Source organism: Diceros bicornis, chromosome 4 (assembly GCF_020826845.1).
Source record: "Diceros bicornis minor isolate mBicDic1 chromosome 4, mDicBic1.mat.cur, whole genome shotgun sequence".
NCBI lineage: Eukaryota > Metazoa > Chordata > Mammalia > Perissodactyla > Rhinocerotidae > Diceros > Diceros bicornis.
The window spans coordinates 35,189,801-35,206,904 of NC_080743.1; the positions used below are offsets into that span (position 1 = coordinate 35,189,801).

General features: G+C 34.9%; 1 protein-coding gene across 1 annotated transcript in view; it reads right to left on the reverse strand.

Moving 5' to 3' along the window:
* SASS6 (SAS-6 centriolar assembly protein) overlaps positions 1-16,899 on the reverse strand; it is a 37,258-nt gene extending 20,359 nt beyond the window's left edge. The window contains exons 1-8 of the mRNA XM_058538624.1: positions 16,762-16,899; positions 11,706-11,766; positions 9,728-9,807; positions 9,216-9,320; positions 8,085-8,256; positions 7,332-7,397; positions 6,345-6,464; positions 893-1,084 (exon numbers count right to left, since the gene is read on the reverse strand). Coding sequence (XP_058394607.1) covers positions 893-1,084; positions 6,345-6,464; positions 7,332-7,397; positions 8,085-8,256; positions 9,216-9,320; positions 9,728-9,807; positions 11,706-11,766; positions 16,762-16,826 — 861 coding nt within the window. The 5' untranslated portion in view covers positions 16,827-16,899. The remainder of the gene's footprint in view (positions 1-892; positions 1,085-6,344; positions 6,465-7,331; positions 7,398-8,084; positions 8,257-9,215; positions 9,321-9,727; positions 9,808-11,705; positions 11,767-16,761) is intronic.
* Between the last annotated feature and the right edge of the window lie 205 nt (positions 16,900-17,104).

The window sequence follows — 17,104 nt, forward strand, 5'->3', positions numbered from 1 at the left end:
ACTAAAGACAGGCTAATAATAGAGGGTTCCAATCCTTGCTCCTCCACTTATTGGCTTTGTGACCTTGGGCAAGTCACTTAACCTCTCTGTGTCTTAGTTTCATCGTCTGTAAAATGGGGACAATAATAGTACCTACTTTAAAAGAACTGTTATAAGAATTAAACAAGTTAATATATGTAAAGCACTTAAAACAGTGCTTGTCACATAGCAAGTGTTCAGTAAGCATTAGCTATCATTATTACTATTATCATTATTATTACTAGACATTAAACTTCATATAGTTGTTAGATATCTTGAGTAGGCTGAGAGAGAACCAGCCCTGTGAACACTGAGTACCCTGAGCTACACTGTGCTGATATTAAAAGTACACTGAGAGATCTGAGGGCTGTGCCAATGAGCTGTTCCTCAAGACTCTAATTAAAAATATCCAAAGGCCAGCCCCGGTGGCCTAATGGTTAAGTTCGGCACGCTCCACTCAGCAGCCCGGGTTCAGATCCTGGGCGCAGACCTATACCACTCATCTGTCAGTGGCCATGCTATGACAGTGGCTCACGTCTCACAGACAAAAAAAAAAAAAAAAAAAAAGAGGAAGATTGGCAACAGATGTTAACTCAGAGCGAATCTTCTTCAGGAAAAAAAAAAATCCAAATTTACCTTAGTTCTGTTCTGAATTAGCCCCTTTTATCAGATGTTAGATTCTCAATTTTTTTTTTTGCATTGTCTGAACTGATTACCTTAACACCACAAGACACTCTTGCAGAACATCCAGAGGAACACCACCCACACAAGTAATAAAGTAACCAAATTAAAATCAAATTACCAAATTAAAATGGTTCTTTTAAACGGGGGGTGGGGGGGGACGGGGGACGGGGACGAACTCAACATTCACTACCTCTTCAACACCAGACAGTTTTGCTTTAAGTTCTCTGACAGTGGCGTCTCCTTTATATTTCCTTTCGGTTAGGTCTTTATTAGCTGCTTCTAACTCAGACAATCTGTTTTGTAACTGCTGGATGTTTCGCTGGTGGAGGATTTCTAAATCTTTTTTCTGTTGTTCATGCTGCTGTTGGTACTGAACCTGTGCCTATTACATAATAAACATACAGGACCAAAATTCAAAGAAAAACAGAAATACAAAGATGAGAAGATTTGAAGAAAAAAACAATCCTAATTAATCTTCTTTATAATTATTATATGTCTCTGTTTTAAAGGGGATCTATTTTCAATTATGGATTTCATGAAGGAGAAAGGTAGGTCAACAAAGGCAAATTTATTTACCACTATGGTCTTGTTCATAATTTCTGTTACTCCTAAACCCACATATGTTTAGAAGCAATGGTGTTTAAGTTAAGGGAAGAATGATATCTGACTAAGTAAAAAAAAAAAAACCAAAGTGCAAAATAGTATATACAGCATGAACCTATTTGTGTAAAAAAAAAAAAAAAATGAGCGGGTACATAAGGAACTTTCAGTATTTGCTTTAAACACCATTATATTGTTTCCGTTTTTTACAACTAATATATATGTTTTCTAATTAAAAAAACACCTAAACTTGTAAAATTGGCAAGGTATTGTTCACTAGTTCAGTCTTACATTTAGTAGTTACATTTTACCAACAAAAAAATTTGAACGAGGTTGTAACTGTGTAATCTCCGGTGACTGTTTGAATCATATCACAAACCTATCTTAATTTCTGTTGATGAACTCTACCAAATCCTAAACACCTTTCAAAAATAAAGTATATTCTCCTGATTATGAAAGTTATACATGCTCTTAAAGGCAAAGAAAGAAATCACAAATAACCGATAATTTCATCCATGGAGTCACTCTGAATATTTAGGAATATTCCTTTCCGGTCATTTACCTATTTAAATTGACATCACCTATCCATACACAATATACATATTTAAATTTAACAAATTAAGATGAAGCTATTTATACAATTTAATCATGCTTTTTATTCCTTTAGCATTCGCACCTTCTCACATCACTAAAAACTCTTTGTAAACACTTTAATTGCTGCACAACATTCCATCCCATAGCTATACCATAATTCATTTAACCCTTGGCCTACTATGGACAGAGTTTCCAATTTTTCACAACTATAAATAAAACTATGATTAATATTTTTGTACAGAGACATACATCCAAAATTCAGATTATTTCCTTACGATCAATTATAGGTCAAAGAATGTAAGCAAATATAAAGCTTGATTCAAGTTCCAAAACTGCATTCCAGAAAAGTTGTAACCATTCAAAGATGTCTACCAAAAGTGCAGGGGAGTATCTCTCTCATAAAATACTTTGAGAATTTTACATACTACTTTAGTAATTCCCTCATTTTTGGAAAACTGGAAGGGAGAAAAAGAGATAAAACAAGAAAGAATCTAAGTAAAACTGAAAATGCAACCTTGGATAAAACGTTGAGGGAGCAATCAAGGAAAAAAAACGGAGCAAACTGGTAAAGACGCTAACTGTAATTGTCTAAGAGGGTAATCAAACACACTAAAGGCAACTGAGGCCAAAGGCAGTAAAAATAAAGAACTGGTTTTATCTCAGTGATCATGTGAATTATGGAGTTTTTGTTTAAAAAAAATGAAAGTGTAAGGGATAGGATTACAACCTTAACATTTTCTACTTTGTTCATTTCAGAGGATTCTGATGTGCACTAAAGTTTTAAAATCACTGCCCTATAGAATATTTATCAGCAGGAAGAGAAGAGTGGCCTGGTTTTAAAGTCTCAAAGGAGTGATTCACAACCCTATTAGAAAATGCAGTAAGGAATACAAAGAAATCCTTCAGTCACTTTGGAGTTAACAAATGCACTTATGATGAGACTTTTACAACCTAACTTGTTTGAAAATAGAGCCAAAAATAATTTAGTAAATAACAGAAATTAATGAAATAGGGGGGAAAACAGTGTAGAACTAACTATTGAAATAAAAAACTGATTCTTCAAAAACACTAAAAAACAGACAAACCATGGTCTCATTAAAAAAAAAATTAAGAACATATAAGGAATGATATGAAGATTTTAAAAATCATGACAATACGTATGATATTGTACTAACACATTTAAACACATAGATGAAATACACGTCAAGGAAATATAAATTAACAAAACTAACTCAAGAAAAAACAGAAAATCCAAACAGATCAATAATCATGGAGGAAACAGGAAAAGAACCTAAAGATAAATGCCTCAAAAAGGCACCAGACCCAAATGATAAAAAGCTAATTCTATCAGGCCTTCAAGGAACAGATAATTCCTTGTTATTTGACTGTTCCGCAGCATAGATAAAACTGGAAAATGTTCTCACTCATTTTATGATGCTAACATAAGTCTAATACCATAGTCTATGGCCTATAATTTTAATAAGTAGACTAAGAGTTCAGGAAAAGGCTAATCTCAGACCAATGTCACCTATGAATATAAACACAAATGTCCTAAATTAAATATTAGCAAATTGATCCAACAGTTTATTAAAAATCTCTTTGACTCAGTATTATTCTATAAATTTAGATGGTTCCACATTTGGAAATATATTATCATTTATTACATTATTAGATTAAGTGAAAAAAAATGATATGATTTTTGGTTAGATTCCCAAAAATCACTTCATCTAACTTAGCACTCTTTGGATTAAAACCCTTAGGAAGCCAGGAAAAGAAGAAAACTTCCTCAAATGCAGAGCAAACATCATACCTCATGGTGAAATATTTTAGGCATTTACCAAAAAAGACTGGAACAAGCAAGGATTCCACTATTATTCAGCACTTTTACGTACAAGAGAAAAAAAAGGACATAAATCTTAGGAAGGGACAAATTACTATTTTTGGAAAACCTAAGAGAATCAACTCCAAAACTATTAGAATATGTAAATTAATATGCAAACATGTAAATATAATTTAGAATTAATGGGTATGATATTAACACAGTAGCAATAAACAATTAGAAAATTATCACAGTGGTGGGATGTGGATGGTTCCATTTATAGAGCAAAAACCTATAAAATCTCTAGGCAAAAAAATTAAACAGAAATGTAAAATAAAAAAAGAAAGAAGAGAAGGAGAAAAGGAGGGAAATAAAGAGTAAACGATAAGCCTATTTTAAACAAATAAGACTTGAAGAAATAAAGAGATAGTTCTCTCTACTGGATAAGAAAATTCCAAAGATATCAGTTCTTCCCAACAGTCCACAAACAAGCCCAAATACATAAAGGAATTTAGTACATACTAAAGGTTGCATTTTAAATCACTGGGAAATATGGTATTGGAACAACTCACTGACTCTATGTCAAAAAAATACCTACTTCATATCATACTCCACAAAAATATATTCCAAATAGATTAAAGAGTTAAATACTAGAAAATTATAAAAGTATTAGAAGAAAATATTGGAGAGTATCTTTCATAAGCTTGGGGTGAAACATGAAATGAAGCCTTAAACCATAAAGGCAAAGATGGACAGATTTAATGAAATTCAAATAAAAAGAACTATATTTGGCAAAAGATAACTAGTAAATGGCAAATGACAGGTTGGGAGAAAATGTTTATAATATACATAATAGATAAAGGTAAAATATCCTTCTTTATACCATTCAGAAATGAACAGGCAAGCCACAGACAGAAAATATTCACAATGCATATATCTGACAAAGGACTCATGTCCTGAATATACAAAGAATTCCTACAAATCATTAAGAAAAATACTAAGAGCCTAATTTAAAAATGGGCTAAAGACTCGAACAGGCACTTCACAACAGAATATCTAAGTGATCAAGACGCATATGAAAAAGTATTCACTATCATGAGGTACTAATTAGACACCCACAGAATGGCAGTATAAACTAGTATGTCCACTTAGGAAAAATGGCAGAAACCAAAGCTAAACATAAGCCTACACTAGAACGTAATCATTCCAATTCTAAATATATACCCAAGGAAAATAAGTGTATCTGTTCACAAAAGGACATGTACAAGAATGTTCATGGCAGTTTAATTAATAATAGCAAAATATCAGAAACAATCCAAATGTCCACCAACAGGAAAATAAATAAATTAGGTATATTCAAATAATAGAATAATACATAACAAGAAAAAGAAACACACAAGAACACAACCAAATCTCAGAGATATTACACTGAGTGAAGGAAGCCATACACAAATAAGTACATACTGTATGATTCCATTTATATGAAGTTCAAGACCAGGCAAAACTAATCAATGATGATAGAGGTTGGAATAGTGATTACCTCCTATGGGCATACAGATTGGGAAGGCATACAAGGGAACCTAGACGGGTGGTACAATTTTCTGAATCTTGATTTGGGTGAAAGTTACATATAAAAATATCATCAAGCTATACTTTTAAAAGCAAACATCTAGTAAAGTGCATAAAAACAAAAATAAAATTTAATACTAAAGAAGCTGTAACAAAGGTAAAAAATAAATCCATGCTATAAAGCAGCAGAAAATGATAGTCATACAGAAAAAAGTAAGCAAAAGATATTAAAAAGTAATCCACAAAAGAAATAAAAATGGCCAAAAGTCATATGAAAAGATGCTTATCTTCAATAAAAATCTAAGAAAAATAAATTAAAACTAATCCTACTATAATGCCTATCAGGTGGCAAATATTAAGAAGGTCAATAATAACAAGAGTATGGGGAAATAAGTACTGTCATACACTATTTTTGGGGTTCCATTTGGTACAAGCTTTTTGGGTGGCAAATTTGTAATATTAATTAATATTTTATAGTCATATATTATAATCTCACTTCTAGGAACAAAAAATGTTCACTGCAGTATTATTTGCAATAACCAAATTTTTGAAGCATTTAAATGTATACCAGTTGGGTAAGTAGCTAAATAATTTATGTCATGGCCAGATAATGAATACTATGCAACCACTAAAAAGGAATATCTGAACTGATAAAGAATGATATCTATGATGTCGTTCGGTGAAAAAAAGTTATAACCAATACACACAGTAGGACCTCATTAGCATAAAACAAAACCAAAGCCCACTATGTGTGTATGTATATATCAATAACTATATATAATGTACATATTTCCAAATTTATGAATATAAACAAATATTTGTAAATTTATAAATAAATATAAATATTTATTATTTACATATATAGAGAAAGTCTGGAAAAACACACACCAAAAGGTTTACAGATTATCTCTGGGTATTAAGACTTTGAAGGAGAGACTTAATTTTTATATACTTCTGTAATGTTTGAAAACTTTAAAACAAGCATATATTACTTTTCTAATTAATAAAATGACTAACAGCAATAACAAAATATTTTTCCAGTTTCTTTTAATGTTCATACCTGCAAGGCTTTTTCCTTCTCATTTGTCAGTTCCTGAGAATGCTTATTTGACAATGCTGCTGTGTGTGATGCCCATTCATTCCGTAACTTATCTAATTCTTGGATTTTTTCTGATAATGTCTGTATTAGAATTCAATACAAAATATTAAGACATTTTCCTGAACAAGTTATTAGATTAGAACATGGCAATAATTACAAGAATATTAAAGAAAATGGAATCACAGCTTCTCAAGACATACTCAAAGCCTTTTCCAACACAGACTTTTTGAATTTGAGGAAATCAAGACTAGAATAAAAGCAATTTTAGAGCTAAAATGGTCCATAGGTCAAGCTTAACTATCTTTAACCTTCTAGTCAAATCTGGCTCTGCCCACCCAATCCTCTCCTCAGACATTAAGAAGTAAAGCAACCCCGGGCAGAGCAAGTTAGTCATAAGTAGTTCACTTACACACATAAAACCTAGTATCACAGGTTCCCAAGATGGGCCATGTTGTGCAGGACAATTTTCTGCCTGAAGCCATGTACTGTGTCAGATACTTTCCTCCTCAATTTCAAGGACTAGCGGTAAAAAGGTAGTAGCTAAGACTGAAATGATGATAAGCCTAGCAGAGAAATTAATTCTAAACCTAACAGAAAGAAGAAAGGGAAAGGTTTAGAAGACAGGAACTGAAAAGCCATTTTAGACAGGAGGAATGAGGTGAATAAAAGAGGAGCAGAGAGCTAACATGTTGACAGACATTATACACTATCTTAATGAAGTCTTGAAGGAAATGTGTTTTATTGGATAACAAATGTTTGGACGGAATAAAATATCAAAGACAGAAAGCATCAGATAATTAACTGGTAGGAAAAGTGTGGCAAAAAGGAGAGGGAATTCAATGGCAGCATGCTTTGAAAAAAAATACACAAAAGCCTAGATTTGATTCAAGAAGCAATTCAGAGCCAATGTTTGGATGAGTTATAAAGACAAAATGAAATTTGAATTACCTTTTGTGTGAAATTCAGTTGCCTAGTAACATCCTCTAGTGATTGTGTCAATGATAGTTTTTCTTCCTATTTATAAAAATAATAAAATTACATAGTTCACAATTTAATCAACTGTAGCTGTTACTACTCAAAATGTAGCAAAGTACAGCATCAGAATCACCCAAGGAGTTTGTTAAAAATGCAGAATCTCAGGCTCCACCTCAGACCGTTTGAGTCAGAATCTGCATGAACAAGATCCCCAGAACATTTGAGTACCATTAAATTTTGAGATGCACTGATCTATAGCATTTAACTAAAGAGAATTTCTGAAAACTCTTAAGGGGCATCCCAATGTTGTTTATTTGTGCTACACACCTTATACAGTTATAGAGCACTTTGTAATTTTCAAGACACTTTCATATATTTTATCCCATTTAAGATAGGCTAGATACAGTAGATATTTCCATATATATCTACCAGTTGATGAAACCATGACACCACGAGTTTAAGCGACCTGCACAAGGTCACAGAAAATTAGCAAAAACCCTGGGACCTAAGTTTTCTCAATTCCCGGTCCAGTTCTATCCTCATTGTACCCTGACTCAATGAAAAACAATAAAACAAAATAAATTCATTACATGCTATAAAAATCTGCTGAACATCTTTAAAAAATTTTATTCAGAAAACAAAAACTAATGGCAATATAGCTCTTCAGTGATTTATCAGAGATCTTTAGTACTTATTTTAGAAGAATAACTTAAATTTAAATCTTACCTTGCTACATTTCAAACAGCCTGCTAGAAACTTCTTTATCTCCACATCATTTCCAGGTAAAAGTTTTAGTGAGAGGTGTGTAAGATGTTTAAAAGGATTTGTCTCTACCACGTTTAAAAACGCAGGTGAGTTATCCAAAATAGCTGCTGGAGAAACTAACTGTAGCAAAAACCTTTGAAAAAAAAAGTGTCACATTATAACACACTTACAAGATAGTGATTCTCTCTCCCACTGAATCATGAGCTCCACTGAATCACAAGTTCATGATTCATTCAACAGATCAACAATAGAAGGATGAGGGAAGGGGGCATATTAGAATCATAGGAGCCAATATGAAAGGACTCCCAATGTAAAACTGGATATATTGATGTAAATAGTAAAATGAATAAATTGGGCAAGAAAAAGGATTGATTGAAACATGGTGAATATATAAATGCCCATGAGTGCAGAATAAGAGACAGACAAGGAGAGAAGGCAAAAAACTAAAAACAAAAACAAGGGAAAAACTCATTGAAACCACAAAAGTAACTACAGAAACAACTCCTTACTCTGAAAATAGACAACTCAGAAGTAAAAATTAAGCATTTATCCTTTCCTATATGAATTATCAGATAATCAAATAGCCCTAAGTGATGAGGAAAAGTTCTTCTTTATAGAAGAATTACACCTAATAAATACAGAATGAGAGAATTAGAAAAGCATAATTTTGTAGTTCTTAATGAAATAATCGATTCAAACAACAATCATAAATTGATTGAAACCAATAGATAAAAGGTTGGTGAACTTTACAATAAAAGGATCAGGTGTTAGCACTACATGAAATACGAATATACACACAAAAAATCTTATTCTTCCCTTTTCCCAAGTTCACTATAAAAACATTTACTCGATGCTGTTAAATATTTCAGATAATTTTAACGGCTTCGCCAAGACATGAAAATTAAGGGATAAGTATTTCTGATTTTAATCACGATTCCTTAAAATTTGAGATTTAATGGAGTCCTAATCTCAGTTTTTAAAATAGACAGGAGTACTTACAATACAAAGAAAATACTTTGTCATCAACTTGTCTTACAAAGAGGAATTTCTCTTGAGAGGAGTTTAATGATGTAGTGCTCTCATGAGACTTACCTTGGAATTTCTTTGGCATGTTCTTGAGTACACTGCTGAAGGAGATTTATAAATTTTTGTGGGAAAGCTAAGAAGTCTACCAGAAGACCTTGCTGGAATTTTAAACTATACAGAAGACAGGAAAAGAGATATTTTAAAAATTTAATTATTATCTTTAATTATAATTCTCAACCTGAAAGACTCTTTTTTTATTTACTGAACACTCTTTATAATCAAGAACTAAGCTAGGGAACTTTGATTTTTATAGAATTATTCAATGGGAGGGAAAAGGTCAATAAATTTAGCTAAAGCTCCAAGTTTCTGAGCTACTTTAAGCAGAACTCTGATAATCTATGAAATATTTATTTTCAAAAACATCCTGAACAGAGTATAAATAGTCTAGTGTTCCCAAAATACATAAATGTTCCTAATAGCTTTGTGTTTCAAAGAGAATAGTACCAACACATTCATAAAACTTAAAAACTTACTTATTCCTAGATTAAACATAAGACCAGAAAAATAAATTTAGTTACCTCTGAAAATCCTCCTCAGATATAACGAGGTTATACAGGAAAAATGGATCACTTTCATCAGTCAGACGGATAACTAAATCCTATAAGGAAAATTGTTATTTTTTAATATTTTCAGTAATCTACGCTTTTAGACTAATTTCATCCTTGTTGGAAGTGAAATTATCTAATTATATCAATGTATCACCATTATACTTCAGATAGGTTTGTTTTCTGCTGCTGCTGGGTTTTCACTAGTCTTTAAATACTTACTATCTTAAACAGGGGTAGATATTCTGCTCCTTGAGAGCCACATAGGGGTCTATAAAAGTCATTTAAACGCTAGGAGTTGAAAGTTTACGAACATCATCCTATCAGAGGCTTAGGAAAACTCAGACCCAGCCCTTGCTGCACTATGATACCATGACAAAAATATTCTTTAACACTGACTATATCATATTCAATTATATTTTCAGTTTCCCTCAAGTTAATTGTGTCATATTTCAAAAGCGGCAAATACATCAGCAGAAATGACAATAATCCACCCTAGAAAAGAAAGGAGCATTTGTCTCTCAGGCAGAGGACAGGGGTATCAGGTGACATGTGGCCAGGGCTTCTTCCTAAGGGCCTATTCTCTCCCACTCCAGGTGGTCGCTGACGTGGAACCCCATCTGTTTTCAGTTTCAAATGAAGTGAAGACCTTTCATAAAGACCACTTTCCAGGTAGTTAAATTTACAGCATAACAGATCATCATAGCAGTTAAAGCTGACAGAAAAGTACACAGAAATCAGGTACTTCAGAGAACACTGGTGTTACAGAAAACAGGCATTAGCAACAAGATGATGGAAGATTAATAAAGAAATAAGCATGCAGGTCAAGAATAAACTTCCCCTTTGAAATAAAATCTACTCGTGGCTACTGAGGAACTGCTAGGGTCCTAGAAAAATCTAAACCACTTATGAGTAGAGCTAGAAAATGAAGAGGTATAGCAGGTGTAAGGAATAACATGTAAGAAGTAAAACATATAATCTCTACCCTGGAAAGCTGGCAATCTAGGTATTGGCCCTGATTCAGAATGCCCTGTTCTTAAAGCTGCTTCTATTTAAGTACTTCTTAAAATCTACCCCAAGATGCTATAAGAAACTGAAGCTGCTACTACTACTACTACTAGATCCTTGAATATGTTTAGGGAAAGCTACGACATAGAGAAAACAAGATGCTGTATTTCTTAGCCCTCTATTCTATATCCCCATCTCTGTTAGGACTCACACTTTTGAAGATCATATAGCACTGATGCTCTAAATGCCTCTCTTTAAAAGGCAAAGTAAAAGATTCAAGAATATCTCCCTGCAGTGCTTCAATTCATTCCATTCTCACATTTATACCATGAAACGCCAATTATATAGAGTAGCAATATATATTTTCGCAACTTTCAAGTGCACTGGGCAAACCTAAGGAGACTGTTCTCCCAACCCTCAATTCTCCCCATATGCTTTAGAAACATATATAATAATCTCTCAGTTGTTGTCTTAGTAGATTCTACCACCTCAGATTTGCACATTAGAAAATGGCGCAAAATTAAAAAGCAAGATGGGTGTAACAAAAGATCTCACACTCTTAGGGCCAGTCCCATGGCTTAGTGGTTAAGTGCGTGCGCTCCGCTGCTGGCAGCCCGGGTTCGCATCCCGGGCGTGCACCGACGCACCGCTTCTCCGGTCATGCTGAGGCGGCGTCCCACATACAGCAAGTAGAAGGACGTACAACTATGACATGCAACTACCTAGTGGGGTCTTCGGGGGGAAAAAAAAAGGAGGAGGATTGGCAATAGATGTTAGCTCAGAGCCGGTCTTCCTCAGCAAAAAGAGGAGGATTGGCATGGATGTTAGCTCAGGGCTGATCTTCCTCACAAAAAAAAAGAAAAAGATCTCACATTCTTTAAGAACAAATAGAATTATCTACAATGTACAGAAATCATATTTCAAAAAAGAAATAAATACCAACCTTTCTGTGAACTGGATTGGAAACTGATTGTAGTTCAACGCTCACTCTAACACTTACTCTCCTGTATAAAAAGATACATCCAACTATCAATAACATTCACATGAAATGAGTTATCATTGTCATTTGTATTAGCTAAAGTTTTGGGTCTTAGGCTACAAGATCTTCCACAGGTGTTCCCTAACTTATAAACATGTTTAGAAAGCACACTGGATTTGAAGTTTAAGTTCTTGTTCTTCCACTAATAAGTAGTCAAGTTTTTAAACTGACGCTAAATTTTTCTCTCCTGTAAAATGGGGTTGTTGAGAGGATTAAATGAGATAAAAGATGTGGAAGGCCTAGTACTGGCCTGATTATAAAATAGCACCTATTGAAAGACAAACTATCAATTTAATAACGTTTCACATTTTAAAAATCACCAATTCAAATGAGCAAACTGATTTATGAGAAATTTCCTCTGAAAAACTTAAAATGTGAAGTAATACTAGACTACTTGGAATGTTTAGAATCAAGGAAATAAGATAACACATTCCCTTCCCTTATGCATACACAAAATGTTTTTTTCAGATCCATAAACTACACCTGCTAAACATACTCTATATGCAATATATCCACAGAAGTACTGTCAACAAGATTATTATCATCTATCTAATCCTAGAGCAACTCTAAACCCTAAAAGGAAGAAACCATAACTTTCCATATTCTATACTGCATCTTAGATAATCCAGTATCGGAGAGAGGAATATAAATAAAGGCGCTCATAAACATTAATCAAATTGAGCAAAAATGTTTAAATAATTCAGGAAATAAAGGGAAAAACTGGTGAAAAAACATCTCTGCACAAGCGGTTCTCAAACTATTCTACCAGAATTAAAGAACAATGGTGTTTCCCTGATGTACGGAGAAAGAAACTAACAAATAGAATTTGTTCAATTTTAAGTTATTCTTGTAAAGATGTGTTTTAAATCTTTCCCACATTCTACTACTTATCTACTGCAGAAGTAAAAAGTATAGACATAGCAACTGAGTGCTGATGGAAAAACTTGGTGATAGTCGACAAAGGCTAGATTCAACTGTTTGGAGTTTTTTTATGCTCTGACCTGCAATTTTATATTGGCTTAAAACATGTCATTTTAGTTAAATTTCTTATTGAACATACGACTGGATGCTAAATCTTAGTTCATATGATGAGGTTACCCTAACTTGTATCGGTTATCTGAAAAGGAACAAGCAGCACTGGTGAACATTGCAAAGATAAGAAGAATTATCTTTAAAACAAGAGAACGTTTTGTTTCTATTTTTCTAATATCTAGAGCAATATATGTGAAACAGATTACATTCCTACTCCAATTCCACTTAAATTAAGCATTCTTAGGGGGAAACTTTCAATTTCCTAATCTGGACTGAGTCAGGTTTTTGAGGGCCTTTTCAGCTCTACAATGTCATTATGTTTGGTTTTCATCTTTTTAAGTTTTTTCTAGTACATACTGCCATGGTGGCATGACACTGCAGTTGATAACTAATTTTTTATGGTGATTTACACTTTTAAAAGTCCTGTCATACTTGACAAATTTGTAAAAAAAAATAAATTCAAGAAGCATCCATTTAATAAAGTGTTCTTTACATAATACTGGAATGGTTATATTAATATGATAATTTTATAATCATATTAATGATGTTGTTGCATTATTCCAAATGCCTATATGCACTGATGTTAGGAGAAAAAAGGAGGAAGAAAGGCCCATAGATCAAACCTATTCCCCATGTTTACTTCAAACACTCCCCCCCAAAATATCTTGTAGAAAAATCTGAGCTTTCAGAGGATATACTATCTGAAACCACAAATCTTATTTTCTGCATTGTAATGGCTAACATCATAGGAACAATATAAAATAAATCAATAAAAACTCAATTAAAAATGTAATTTCTCAAAATAAATGTCACACTCTGAACAATGTATAAACCTGCATAACATCCTTTCTATCAGTTAGATTTGGCATTAGCAGAACTGGATTCTAACCCACCTCTGCCACCTAGTAGCTATAACCTTAAACTCTCAATTCAAACAAGTAAAAGCTACTCTAAGCCAGGTACTGTGACGGGTGCTAAGGATACAAACAGAAATAAACATGGTCTATGCCCTCAAACTGAGATTAGATTAAATGACTTTACCTCAGATTTGCTTCTGATTGTATTTTAGGGCTTCAAGAGAGGGGAGGGAAGGGTTATTAACACTTACTAAGTACCTACACTAACTGAGTACCTGATAGGCACTTTATCAATATCGTCCTATTTAACAACAATATCCTTAAGTAAATATTATCTCTCTCCTAGAAAGGAAGAATCTGAGACACAGAGTTACAAACTTGGTTAGGGTCACATTGCAGAGCCCAAATTGGAACTCAGATTTTTCACTTACAGCATGCTATTTAATAAACGAATGATGGCAATTAATTTCAACTTAGGCAACTTTGAAAAAGTCCTTATAGTGAAGGGATTTAAGACAGACCTTGAAGGTTATGAAAGAAAAAGCATTTGCGAGGGAAGAGCAGGAGTTTTAAAGGTATTGTATTGAGAGAGTATCAGGTATATTCAGAGGATAACAAATAGTCTTGTGTGACTAGTATATCGGGCAGAAGAGGGAGCTGAGGAAACAAAAATGAAAAAGCAAGTTGGTGTTAACCATGGACTTCAAAATTTTGCATCACTTTCCTCCAGAGTTCTCTGAGCACTACCACTGTTTTCAACTGAATTTCTTTCTTTTCGATGACTTGAGCACATTTATATTACTTCATGCATTAATCACACTTTAATAATAGCTGATGTTTAGTGAATGCTTATTATGCTTCAGGTCCTGTGCTAAGCACATTATATATATTAACTCATTTCATGCTCATAACAATCCCATGAGGCAAGCACCTTCATTATCATCAATTTAAAGATGAGGCACAGAGAAGGTAAGTAAAAAACATTGCACAAAATCAAACAGTCAATAAGTGGCAGCACTGGGATTTAAACCCAGACAATCTAGCTCCAGAGCCTGAACTCTTACCGGGTGCTATGCTGCCCCTCCAAGGAAAGTCTTTTCGTTTTCCTATTAAAAGTGTGAGTTTCTTGAGGGCCAGAACGAAAATTTTTTTGGCAGGGGGTAGCGAGGAGGGAAGGAGCTTTATATTCTCAGCACCTAGGACAGTTCCTGGTACACAGTGGGCATTCATAAATACTTGTTGAGCTGAGCTGGCCTTGAATACTTAACTAAAGAGTCTGGATTGTTTTTCCTACAGGTCCAGGGGTCAGCAAACTTTTTCTGTAAAGGGCCAGAGAGTAAATATTTTAGGCTTTGCAGGCCATAAGGTCTCTGTCACAATTACTCATCCCTGCCCTTGCAGCACAAAAGCAGCCATAGACGATTCTCAAACAAATAAGAATGGCTGTGTACCAATAAAAATTTACAAAAACAGGCAGTAGGCCTTCAGGCCTATGGGCTCTAGTTTGCTGACCACTGCTACAGGTTCTAGGAATATATGAAAGGTTTCTAAACAGAAGGAGTGAAAAGGTTGAATTGTGTTTTAAGCAGATAACTGTGATGACAATGTAATGAGATGGAGAAGAGCTAGGAGTTTCAATATTGGAGTGAGAAATTATGCTCCCCCTTTCTCTTATCCTTCTATAATCATTCTAGAACAGTGCTGTCCAATAGAGATACAATGGAGGCCACAAGTATGAGCCATGTATATAACTTTAAATTTTCCAGAAGCCACATTAAAAAAATTAAAATATGTAAATTAATTTAAATAATATTTTATTTAACCCAATATATTGTCATCTTGACATATAACCAATATAAAAATTATTGAGATACTTTTACGTTCCTTTTTTTTTCACGGTAAGTCTTCAAAATCCAATGTGCATGTTACTCTTATGGCACATCAATTCGGATTAGCTCCATTTCAAACGTCCAGTAACCATATGTGGCTTCCATATTGGGCAGCATAAAAGAATGACCAACTGAAATAACCCACAGATCTCCATATGCAGCTGCCCCTTTTGGTACTCTCTCCTTGCCTGGCTTGCCAATTGCTTTTGGACCCAATTCTGAACTATATACTAGTTTCATGTTACTGGCAACTCAGTAAATCAACGTCTTCATTTTTTATACGTCACTTTCCACACCGTTTGGCTTGCACATACATTTTCACACTTGATCCTCATAACAATCATGTGGGTAGGCATGTTATATCAGTTTCACAAATGAGGAAACTTAAGGGTCAGATAAGTTGAGACAGCTAATGAGTGGGGAAACTAAGACAAAATTGAAATCGCCTGACATCCAGTCAAATCTATTTAAGCCCCAATAGCACCACCTCCTTGGTCAAAGCTGTAATTTTGCAATTATCTGTGAGACTGGCCTTTATTTCCTCCCCAGTGGACTGTAAACTCCACGAAAACAAGAACTATTTTTCCTGACCACTGTATCCCCAGTGCCCAGCAAAGTGTTCTGCAAGCAAGCAATATTTGTTGACTAAATAAATGAATGAATAAAAATTCTGGTTTTCCCCTATTGTTTTTGGTCGACTAAACGTAATTTATTTTTAGTAACTAATGAGAAGAGGCAATACACCATAAAACTCAATTTTTTTAAGCTTCATATAATTCAAAGCAGAGCGAAAGGAAGGCTGGGAGCCAAGACCTGAGTTCTAGAGCCGGCCCCGCAGTGAACTCACTGTGAGCCTTCGCATAAATTATTTAACTTCTCTGGGCCAGAGTTCTTATCTGTCACAAGGAGAGAGCAGGACTATAAGCTCCAGGATTTCGTTCAGAGCTAAGACTTTTGACATTAACTTGATGCGGGTCGGCTTCTCATTTCCTCACACCCTTCCTTCCCTGCCCTCAGCAACGGCCGACTGGGTGAGAGAGGTAACCATTAGGTCCCAGCTGGGTCTCTCCCCGCGTCCCGGGGAGGCCGGCTGGACAGCCAGCCGCAGGCCTGAGCCGCCATCTTTCTCCCTTGGCCCGACCCCAACCGCCACCCGCGGGCACCGGGTAACGCGGGCCTCACCTCTCCTCGCAGTCTTTGCATTTCACCTGCAACGGGACTAGTTCCTGGAACAGAACCTGGCTCATGTTGGACCGCTGCCCCCGCCAGTGCACGGAAAAGTCCAGGCCCGACCCGCGGTACTAGCCTGAAAAGCGTCCGGGTCCTGCTAAAGTTTGAGTTTGGCGCTCGGCTTCTGCGGAGGAGGCGGGGAAAGAGAAACGGGGGGGAAAGACGGAGGAGGTTTGGGCCTCGCCAGCCACCATCAGTTTCTTCCGGTTTTGCGCAGGGTGGGAAGGTAGTTCCGGGTGTTAACCTACGTGGCGGGACCTGCGGCAGCCATATTTATTAAGGGAAGGGGACCCGA